The sequence below is a fragment of the Hetaerina americana genome, unplaced genomic scaffold, assembly GCF_022747635.1.
Source record: "Hetaerina americana unplaced genomic scaffold, ioHetAmer1.1.p SCAF_11, whole genome shotgun sequence".
Classification (NCBI taxonomy): domain Eukaryota; kingdom Metazoa; phylum Arthropoda; class Insecta; order Odonata; family Calopterygidae; genus Hetaerina; species Hetaerina americana.
The window spans coordinates 10971721-10983239 of record NW_027286181.1 but is presented as its reverse complement, the minus strand read 5'-3'; the positions used below and the strand labels follow the sequence as shown (position 1 = coordinate 10983239).

The 11519-nt window shown below is 36.0% G+C and overlaps 1 protein-coding gene across 1 annotated transcript; it reads left to right on the top strand.

Moving 5' to 3' along the window:
• Window positions 1-1362: 1362 nt before the first annotated feature.
• Window positions 1363-11316, top strand: LOC139701083 (uncharacterized). The gene is made up of 6 exons (XM_071599659.1): window positions 1363-1650; window positions 1731-1795; window positions 3839-3985; window positions 6349-6552; window positions 8757-8984; window positions 11161-11316. The coding sequence occupies exons 1-6, from the start codon at window positions 1446-1448 to the stop codon at window positions 11314-11316; spliced, it is 1005 nt and encodes a 334-aa protein (XP_071455760.1). The 5' UTR covers window positions 1363-1445.
• The last annotated feature ends 203 nt before the right edge of the window (window positions 11317-11519 follow it).

Below are 11519 nucleotides of genomic sequence, written 5' to 3'. Positions count from 1 at the left end.
AGTTTATTATGTGAAATCATAGAATAAGCATATGGGAGATTACTAATAGGATTTACACTGGAACTAATATCATTTATAAATAAATTAAATAACAGTACCCAAAATGGGACCTGGAGATATATTTCCATAAGAACACGCCAGAACAAAGAATAAAACTGATGAAAGGCAGCAAAATATTTGGCGAAAATTTCCTTATTAACTCAATGGATTAAAGCCTTAGAAAAATCCATTAACTCCTTTAAACCTTGTCGATAGAAACGACATTTTAAAAGTGGAAAGACAATGAGTTAGGAAAGGTTGATTGTCTCGTCAGACACCATGCTGTTTATCAATGAGAATATTGCCACATATGGGAGATTAATTGTGGATAACTCCCCAAAACCTCAGGTAGTTCGGATTGAACAGTAATTGGCCTGTAGTGATACCATGCTTGTCACTACTTCAAAGCAAGCAGCGTGGCTTCACAAGATCGTGATAAGGAATAATATTACTAACTTATCTGATAATAAACATCATAAAATTTTGGCATATTAGAGTATTGTGACAAAACTTTAATTAGAAGGGGGAATTGAGCCAACTCCATAAGAATCACACCAAAATGTTACATTGAACAGAATGTCAATTAAAAATTTAATATTTCACCAAAAGACATTTTTCCACTGGAATAGTGTGCGTTAACAAATTGAGTAGAACGAAAAATGTCAGCAAGATAGTCAGCTATAAGATTGGCTACGTTCTGACAGCTATTGTCCTCGCCGTTATTCAAAATCATCTCGGTTGATAATGAGACCAAGAGTTTTTAAGATTATACGGTGTGTCGCACAGGAATTTTTCATTGTATATTCAGTGATAAGAATGAACAACATACTTTCATCAACATTTCACATACTTTGCATAAAATTCACGGGAATCCACGGGTAAGTGAATCGATATCTAAAGTTAACTTGCGGGTTTTTCCTTCTGAAATCTTTGGTTTTAACTTGAACCAACAACTGCAAATTTGGTTCGGTTTTGAGAATGTATCCTAAATTATTTTTTGATCAATTACTTTCAGCGTCTTAAGATCGCTAGCAACCTCTATCTGCCTCACACAATAAGCAAATGAGTGCCAAAAACAAACTACCTTTTGAAAAGTAAAGACTACTGGTTCATTGCGTTTCCTCGGCAAAGAGTATTAAAATGTGAAGACACATCTTACAACTAGCATCTACTATATTTTTTTTAGTTTGATATTGTCATTCAATATTCACCGGTAGAGGACAGGAGTTCCAAGTTGGATATCGTTTGTCAGTTCGTTATCTGCCCGGAGTTGGATTTTGGCGGTAAAAAGTTTGCACGATACCAGTCTTGGAAAATACTTTTTACGACATCTGTTGACATTTAGTCCTTTTTATGTTTGGATTTGACCTAGATTTATTGACAGTACTGCATTATATTTAAGTGCCATGACCGGAGCAAAGCGTAATGACATTAATCGGCTGAGGGATCGCTTAGTGATTATCCAATTCAAAGAAGCAATTCTATGGAAAGATGATGATTTACAGGAGATTATTCTTTCAAATTCGTCGTTATGGTTCAGGCTAATAAGTTGGCTGCTGGAGCAGTTGTCCGGTGACTCTTTAATAGCTGAACCTAAAGATACACAACTGGGTAAGTTCTTAGGAAGACGTTGACTGTATGAATAAATTTCGTCCTTAAATAGCTCTAACGAGTTTCTCATTTTAATCTAGTAATCCAGAAAACTATCGTGGGGCTTGGAATCTGTAACAGCAGCAAAGCGGCGAATCTTATATCGGTAAAATGGTATTTTCTTTTATGTTTTGCATAGCTATAAGTTACAGTAGGTACTTGTAATCCACCGTACGGAGTAACCACGCAATTGAAATAACAACTAATAATTGATTCATCTGGTGGCCTTGTGTGTGATAAGATTAGGGCATCGAAAGCTAATATTCAAATATTTACCGATAGAAAAACTTAATGTCTACAATTGATCTGAATACAATCTAATTAATATATTTAACATTGGAATACTGAGTAACGTACAATTTGTATTAATTACGACGTTCGTAACATCGACTTCAAGGAAAAGCTTAGTATCAGAATGCAGTTGGCTACTTCACAGCACATAGTGGACCCGATTTGACCTAAAGATTTCTCTATGGTAATTTTTTTAATTACCCACATTATTTAAGTTCTCGGTCACTGTATTAATATCGTTATTATATGGCAAAGTTGCTGTCACTCTTGGGCTACAATCTTTGATGAGCCATTTATATGTTAAACTGTCTGCAATTCGCCCTAAGGTTTGTGGTTTTACAGTTAATCATTTAGATACCTCAGGCCTATTGGCCTGGTGTTTTTTGAGTGCTGATAGGCGAGAGAATATTCGGTAATTTGATTTGTCACCATAAACAATTGTAGCATTCCCTCGGTTGGGTTTAAGACTACTTTGAAATTTATTAAAATTTTGAGAATTTGCTGTCCAACTTGTAATACTCTTTGATGCTAGCAGGATGTGCATCACTACCCACTATTGGAAATGCATTGTGAGATAAGTAAACTGATTGAGAGCCATGTCAATAGAAAATTAAATACATGCATTTCTAAGCAATGTGAACTTGGCAAATGAAAAAACTTTTTCTGTTCTTTGTATTATGTGAAATAGTAATATCTCTAACAATAAATTCATCTTGCAAAAGTTCCCATGTCTTAAAATGAGGCTAATAATATTCTCAGAGTATTGACGTCATAAAAAACAGGGTTAGACTATTTCTTCAACAATGTGGTAATGTCAAATAATTCTCAGCACCAGAGTTAATTAGGAAATAAATCGCGTCAAGTAGTGCATTTGATAGCCTCTACCAATACTTAATTTCCCAAATGAAGATGTGTAGCATTATGTTAATATTTACCTCTGTTAGGGCACCAGCTCCCTTCTCTTTGTGGCTAGTTGACTTTATTCTTGTAATTGGCATTCTACTGGTTGAGTTCTGCATGTGCTCAATTTCGTATACTTCCTTCTTCCATCCAACATGTTTTTATCATATCTTGGCACCATCACTAAATAGCTGGGGCTGCAAAGCCATCTGCCCTACTTGGGTCAGATGGCTTTCCAGTTTTCTCATTGAGGAACTGATGCTGCAGGGACTACCTTTCATCTGGATCCTACCCTTTGCCCTATCTGACATAAGTTACCTTATCAGGAACAAATGTCAATGCTCCCTCCAGCATAGATCTACAGGTCATCAGTATGCACAAGCCCTTCCACCATGTCAAGGTTGTAGTCCATGGGGTGTTAGTTTACTTCTATCACATCTAAATACATAAAGCATGGTCAACTCAGAGGTAATAGCATCAAAATTCACAGCTGCCCTACATTGTTCAAATGGTATGTATACCCTTATCACTTGCCCTAATATTATAGTCTGTATGAACTGTTACTAAATAGGAAACGCATGGGTCTGATGTGAACTGTTTCCAAGTTAAGCATATCATTGCCAAGATTCATCATTTCAGTTATTTCCTGGCTGATATAATGTGCACAGTGTTCTCTGTAAAAGAGGTATTGTTTTCAATACTTTCTTCCCAGTTCATTGACTTAATTTATTTATATTGCCACCTAAAATAGATGTTTCAAATAATCAAATACTAGTCATGCCAAGGCTCAAATTGTAGCTGTGATGATAGAGGGTGAAAAGTAGGAAGTTAATATTATTGTTAATTGGGACCATCTACTTTAAATAATTAGATTTCCACAATGGCAATAAATAGTGTTATTGGTTGCCAGTGTTTATTTTCTTAATGTCTGTAATTTAAAAGATATTTTTATTTTTAGGGCAAATTGACTGTTGAGGAGAAAATAAAACTCCTTTCACGACTTATAAGCCTGGTTGAGGCTAAAAGCAGTGTTGAAGATGACATAGAAAATATTAACGACATTGAGGCAAGAAGAATTGACCACATTTTAAATGCATGGTCAGAGGTTTGTATGCTACATTTTGAAAACTAATGATACAGAATATATGAACAAATTGAGTAGCTTCAAGCGTGATGTGGTGGGAGTCAAATCTAATGAATAACTGATTGTAGCACTTGATAAAATTTTTATTTTACTGTAAATAAAAATTATCAAGTGGAAAAGTGCTACGATCAGTTATCCATTCAGAATATACCAAATTTGCTATGTTCTCACATTTTGCTCGGGTAGGTAACACTTAAACAATACAATTCCAAAAGAATTATTTGTTTGAACCTTTGCTATTGAAGTCAAGTTCTATCTTCTTACCTGTTTAAAGAAACCCAAAGTTTGATGCCAAGCCCTCTTGAATTTCTCAATTTCTTGGCTTATGATTAATTCACATTTTCAGTATTCAATTGAGTCTTCACCTTCTAAACTAACATATTACAGATATGGTTTCATATTTTGAAAGGTTTCTCCATAAGCCTTAATAATTTTACTCTAACTATTCCTCACATAAATTGTCAGCAAACATTATTTGTCATTACCCCTGCTTGTATGGAGTTGGATAATACTCTCATAGTATCTCTGCTTGCCTCATGAGGTGACTAAAAGACTGGGTGGACAACCTTGGAAACAAATATCCAGTTTAGTTCAGGTAGCAGCCAAAGATACTGTGACCCAAGTATCCAAGACTACAGCTAATACTGTATGAGTCTGCTGCTTGTGAGGGGCTATGGGCACTGGTCCACCAAATTGCTAAGGGTTCCCTGGAGTTAGAGAGAGGGAAAGTGGGCAGGAAAGAATTCATGAAAACTTAATAAAAATTTAAATGATCATAAATAAATGGGAACTAATGAGGGAAGGAGAATAGACCTTTATAATGGAATAGAAAGAGGAGCTAAAAGACAATCCAGGGAAGATAAAGGTGAAGAGAAATAAATAGCCATGGGTCATCAAAGAAATGATTACTAGGATGGAAGAGGGGAGGCAGAATAATTTTGATATATATTGGTATATACTTATAGAGTTGACCAGAGGTTGGCAGAAGAAAGTTCAGAGAACTGAATAATAAACTTGGTTAAGCCTCATATGGACCAAGAAAAGTGGTCAAAGGATTGAAAGGATATGGAAATATTTTGGAATCAGGAAAAAGTGGAAGAACCATACAAGGAAGGAATTGTCTTGATTTAGAAAGGGAAGAATTATGAGGTCTGTCTGTAAAGGATCCAGTCATGCAATAATGTATTGAGAATAGCCTACCTAGAAGAATGAGGCCTTAGTACCCTTTGAAGTACTCCCCTTTAGACCTCGCACACTTATCCCAGTATCTCTTCCACTTTTCAAAACAATTGGCAAAGTCTTTCGGAATAGTCATCAGCTGCCTCTTTGAGCTTATTAATGCCAAGAATTACATTCTGCAGTTGCATGGGACTTGCTCCAAGCCACAAACAATGAACCAGTTTTTCTAAAAAAATCATAATCATCGATCAGTCATGGGTCTATGGCTGTGTGACCCTGAAACAAAAGCCAAGTCTCCTCAACAGTTGGTGTGCCTTCTTTTTTTACTCCTTTTAATGCGTCAACATTTCACTTTTGCTTCCTCCCAACCCTTAAGAGTTTTAAGGTGTAGTGGCCTTGGACCTGATATTAGTTTCTTTCTGTGGCAACTCTTAGTTGCTTTTTTCATTTTGATCATTATGAATTCCTATAATGTACTCTCTCTACCTCCCTGTCATCTCTCGGGGATCAGGATGATGCGATGGCTAACATACTGGCTTCCCACCCAGAGGACCTGGGTTCAAAGCTCGGAAGTGAAAGATATTTTTTATTGGTATCGCGATGCAAAATTAAGGTGCTTTCTGGAGAGCACTGAGTATGCCATCCGTCGAATGGGACATTAAGCTAGGGACCCCTTGGCACCTTTCATTATGAGTAGGCTCATGCTGATGCCAGGTTTATCTCCACCCTTCATCCTTTCCTGTCCATCCCTAATAGCACTAATGACCTCAGCTGTTAGTCGCCTCCCCTAAATACTACTACTACCACCTCTCACCTCTCTATTCACCCACACCTCTATTTCAGTCCCCACAAGCATTATTTTACATTTAGATGATCACTGTAAATTATTTAATGAAAATTGGGAAATATAAATTTAATAAGAATATTGTTCTGTGACATTGAGAGTATTTTGTATGTTTCATAAAAATATACTTTTTATTGATTTTATAATTTTGGTGTGTTTCCAACTGATGGGAAAAATAGAAATTTTCCTGAAAACCCCCCACTAGTGAAAAATGATTTTTTTTCTGTGTGAATGGTAGGAAGGAATCCAATGAGTGTGTGTGCAGATTTTTAATCTTGGTGATGTAATTATGATAATTTAGGTTCTGGGACCGTTGGACGACAATAAAGACAGCCCTGCAGGAATGAAAAAGAGAGGCGTGCCAGCAGAAATGAAAAAGAAAGACGTGGTGCAGGATCCTCCAGATCTGAGGAAAATAGAATCTTATGAAGAGGATTATTCTTTGTGCAAAGAAGGAGTGGAACAAGCGAAAAAGAAGATAGAAAGGTTGAGGAAAGAACTTGAGGTGAGGGATGCAGACTAATCTTTTTCATATTTTTGGAGTTAACTGTTAAATGTACAGATAGGTGTTATCATAAAGAGGATAGATATATCCAGTCAAGTAAAGGTACTGCCTTTAAATAAAAAAAAAGTGGAAAACTGGGTGTTTCATTGAGATATCAGTTAGATTATTCATGTCCATATAAAGAAGTTTTTAATTTTCCACAGACTGTAATTTATTATACAATGTGTTTTGCTGACTTGTGGTATCATCAGGTACAAGTTTTGTTCACATGTTAAATATGTATCATTAGGACGTGGAGAGTGGGGTGGCTATGTAGGAGGAAGAGGGAGGGTGCTAAGTTAAAGGTGGGGGTTGGAATTATTGGGGTAAGGGAAGGACAAGGCGGTGGTGCCTGGGTTATGACATGGCATTGGGTAGGGTCAGGGGCATAGGAGGGGAAGGGGCGAATGGGTACGTTGAACGGTTGGATTTGTTTTCCCTCGAGGTCAGTTTCTCAGAAAGGAGAGGGGATTGATGAGAGTATAATTGCTCATTACAAAGTATTTTTTTGGGGTCTGCCTGGTGTCATCTAATCTTGATTTGCTCGAGAGCATCCATTTTTAATCCTTTAATCCCATGGCCCTGACCCCACCCAATGCCACATCATAACCTTGGCACCAGCACATTTTTCTTTCTCTTACTCGAATAATGCTAGTCCTACCTTCAACTTTAGTATATTCGACTGCTGCACGAGAACAAAATTTGTACCTGATGATGCCGCAAGTCGGTGAAATGCATTGTATCGTAAAATAAAGTAAATTTACAATTTACTTTGTAAAATTTAGTTAAAATAAATATAAAATAAAATTTAATAATAAATAATAATAAAATTTAGTAATTTACTTTGTAAAATTACAAACTCCTTTAATGTCGACATCTTACAATTACACAAAGTGAAGCCTGAAAGCATTCAGTATATAGATTATTCATTGTTATATACAAATTCTGGATGTGTAGTCAATGTGCGAGGTTTTCCAGGAGCTTAAGTAGTACCAATTCATAATTTAGTGCTCGTGAAGTGTAATGTCAAATTTAAGAGAGCTAACAAGAGAAGGCAGATGAGAAAATGAAATACAGAAGATTTAACTGGGATGCAAAGGAAGAGTGCCAGAAGGTGGTGGAAGAATTTCTGAGTAAGAGGATGGGTACCGTAGCATGCAGGTGGAATTTTCTTTGAAATGGGACTTTAAAAGCCTCTAAAAAACAATAGGAACAGAATAGGTGAAAGGGAAAGGCTGAAGAAGCCATGAATTATAGATGAGATGATTAGGGAGATAGACAAGAGGAGGAAATGGTGAATGTAAACAGTATCAGGTAGAAGAAAGTACTAAGAGATAAATGCTAATATACATAGTCAAGAAACTAATTGGGTTAAAGAAACATAATGGATGAAACATGCTAGCAGGTGGAGAGTTTACAAAGGAATAGAGGAAGTAACCTGGTAAAGACCAAGCTCTCTATCAGAGATACAACAGGAAAGTTATTGACTGAGAAAATATTTCAGAAGATATGGATAGAATACATAGAGGAGCTATTTTAAATTGTCTTGTCATATCTTACAGGATAGTTCCTGGAGGTATACCCCACCAGTTCCTTAATATTTTCATTCTATACTCTCTATTCACAACTTAATGCCCACAACTAAGAACTTTTCTCTGTGTTTCTTAGTTTTTTGTATTTGCACAACATAAAATTCCTCATTGTTCACTGAAAATTTTCTATGAAATTAATAACACGTGTGCTAATTTTGTGTTCAATATCTGTCTGAAAATCAGTAATACCATGATTTCATATGCATATGCCTACAGACAGTATTACCCTGTTAGCCTATTCGCTCCATGGATAGGCAAATTTTTAGTTAATACTCATTTAATTTAGTTAGGCAGTCATGTCTTCTTTCTTAATCACAGAAAATTATTACATCAATTGCAAATTTGCCAGATCAAATTTTATAGTGTTTTAATGATTAATGTTAAATACCAGTAAAGGTTTTAATGGCCTAATACTGGAATGTACGAATTATAGAAGTTTATTTCAAGTTACAATTTTTTCAGTCCCTTCAATTTTGAAATGATGAGGTTGTTACAGATAAATATGATAATCAAAAACTCTGGTCCATAATAAACAACTATTAATCCCCATGGTAATTCTGCATTTCCTTTCAGTTGGAGGATGGTGTTACCGCCGTGGATGCCATACAACAGCTGAAGAAGGAAAGGGAGGATTTAAGTGATAAGATTTCTATGCTGGTTGAGTCTTGGACACCATTGCTAGAGGAGGTGAAAAATGTATATGAAACTGAGCTTAAAGATCTTTTGCCAGTAGATGTTGCAGACCCTATAGAGTTGACTAGCGTTGATTCTCTGTTTCAGAAATTGGAATGTATATTACAAGTGAGTATAAGGAAGCATTTCATATTTTGATTATGTTTGTTTACAGATCCTATCCTTTATGAGAAGGAATAGTCCTTGTTTGTTAATTTCAGCCAAGCTTGGAGTATAGGTGGAGATTTTTGAAGAGTAAATTTAAATTGATGAATCAAAAGTTTAAATATCATTCGTCCCTATTTTGTCACATGAAAATTACATTTTGCTCACTTTGAATGCTGCCTCATGTGATAATTAGGAGTGGTCCCATTATAATTATATCCTTTTTGATCCAACATCAAGGTTCCTTTTACAAATTCCAAAGAAACTGTGGGAGATGCCGCAACAGTAACTTTTAACGGAGTCATCCGCTAATGTGCATTTCAATGCAACAATTTCAGAGTGTAAAAATCATTCGCCTTGACTGGGATTAATTTTGGGGCTTTTAAAGGAACTAGATGTTATGACGAAATACCGTACATACAATGTCACATGCATTCGTAGTCGTGCGCGAGGCGCCACTGTCCACGAGGTTAAAGCCAACTTTAAACACTTATGGTGTTTTCCCTTTGACAAATTCCAAAGAAACTGCGGGAGATGCCGCAACAGTAACTTTTAACGGAGTCATCCGCTAATGTGCATTTCAATGCAACAATTTCAGAGTGTAAAAAGCCAAGTCAAGGCGAATGATTTTTACACTCTGAAATTGTTGCATTGAAATGCACATTAGCGGATGACTCCGTTAAAAGTTACTGTTGCGGCATCTCCCGCAGTTTCTTTGGAATTTGTCAAAGGGAAAACACCATAAGTGTTTAAAGTTGGCTTTAACCTCGTGGACAGTGGCGCCTCGCGCACGACTACGAATGCATGTGACATTGTATGTACGGTATTTCGTCATAACATCTAGTTCCTTTAAAAGCCCCAAAATTTCGGAGTTTAGGAGGACGCCTCGGTAGCTTAAGTGGCTAAAGCACTCGACCGGATATTGAGGGATCTGGGTTCGAATCCCAGTCAAGGCGAATGATTTTTACACTCTGAAATTGTTGCATTGAAAGGTTCCTTTTATTTTTTAATATTGTAACACTATTGATCCAATACTTCTAATGCTTTGCTGAAGTTTAAATTAGGAGTAAACTTGGCACCCAAAGTTGTTCACTACATACTGTATGCCCATTGTGCAAAAGAGTAATTTCCTCTCTGTGTTATAAAACTTAAAACCAACTTTTAATTCTTGCTTCTCCAAATCCCAATGATTTCTACAATGCCAATGATGTGTTAGCTGATTATACCTGTAGAAGAGCTATAAAATATGAATTTTGACTCTAAGAGATAAGCCTAAGGAATCTTGGAAATTTGTTGGGTGTGTCTGTAAAATCAGTTTTGGTCACATTTTTGTGAAAAATATTTACTGCTTGGGCTCAAGAAGCTGCGAGGAAAGTCCATTAAAAGTCATCCGGGTGTTGAATGAGATTTGCAATGATGGTTCTAGTTCACTTTTTATTTTAAGTTCCAGTAGCTGATTTTGTTCATTTTCCTATTGCCATTCATTTGCCCATTTTCACCCATGTTAACGCAGAAGAGAGGAAAATATATGGGATTCGAATTCATTCTTTTTCATTTAGAAGGAAATCACAACACCATAATTCCACATATTGATCTTGCATGAGCAGAAATAATTCATGTATCTGTCAAAGATTATCCCTCATTCTGTGACTTGAGAAAGGAATGAGTCCATTCAATTTATTTGGGAGATAGTTGAGGCCAATCATTTGCGGAAATTCATCAGTGAAGCACAAAGGAAGAATCAAAAAGATGGACATCACGAGCAATTGGGCATACTGTTATGTGTTCAGAGAAAGGAAACTATCAACAACAACCACCTTTTCCCCTTTCCACTCCCCCCTCCTAATAAATTCCACAATACATACCTAAGAACCACTAATGACCTCTCCCCCGACCCTGAAATCAGTGCTACAGTGCTGCAAATGCTGAAGACTATTTGCTACAGTGTAGCAAATACAGTCTTAAGTAATAAATTCTTTCCTGTGGACACACATAGTGTTCTTGATTCTTGCTTTGTGCTTTACCATTCTATTTATGTGACAGTGGTGGTTTTCTGCATGAATTTTTGCGAATTTTAATCATTAAAAGTTCAAGCCAGCTGTATTTTCAATATGTTTAATTAATTATTTTTTATTTATAGGTTCAAAACAATGATAAGGCATTAGAAAGTAGTGTTACAACTCTAAGGAACAAAATGTACAATGAGTCCCCGAGAGAAAACTGGTCAACGAAGAAATCCTCATCCCTTCCTCTTTATCACCTTTATGAAGACTCACAACATGCATTATTGAAGTGACTGATAGCTAATTTATGTTTCAACTTCGTCTGTGATTTGACTTTATCATGTTTTTATGCATTTTTCCCCCTACTTTTATGGGTTAAATGACAGTAATGTATTCTGATCAAGACATGTAAATAATATTTTTAATATCAATGTGAAAAGTTATTAAAATGAAATATCTTAAGGTAAATGTAGATGTATAAACCCTAATCTTTATT

What these genes read in the sequence shown, in the direction of transcription:
- LOC139701083 (XM_071599659.1), top strand. Translation starts at nt 1,446, where the DNA reads ATGACCGGAGCAAAGCGTAATGACATTAATCGGCTGAGGGATCGCTTA. An exon ending in GGTTGAGGAAAGAACTTGAG is followed by an intron (nt 6,553 to 8,756) that starts GTGAGGGATGCA and finishes ATTTCCTTTCAG; the next exon opens with TTGGAGGATGGTGTTACCGC. An exon ending in AATTGGAATGTATATTACAA is followed by an intron (nt 8,985 to 11,160) that starts GTGAGTATAAGG and finishes TTTTATTTATAG; the next exon opens with GTTCAAAACAATGATAAGGC.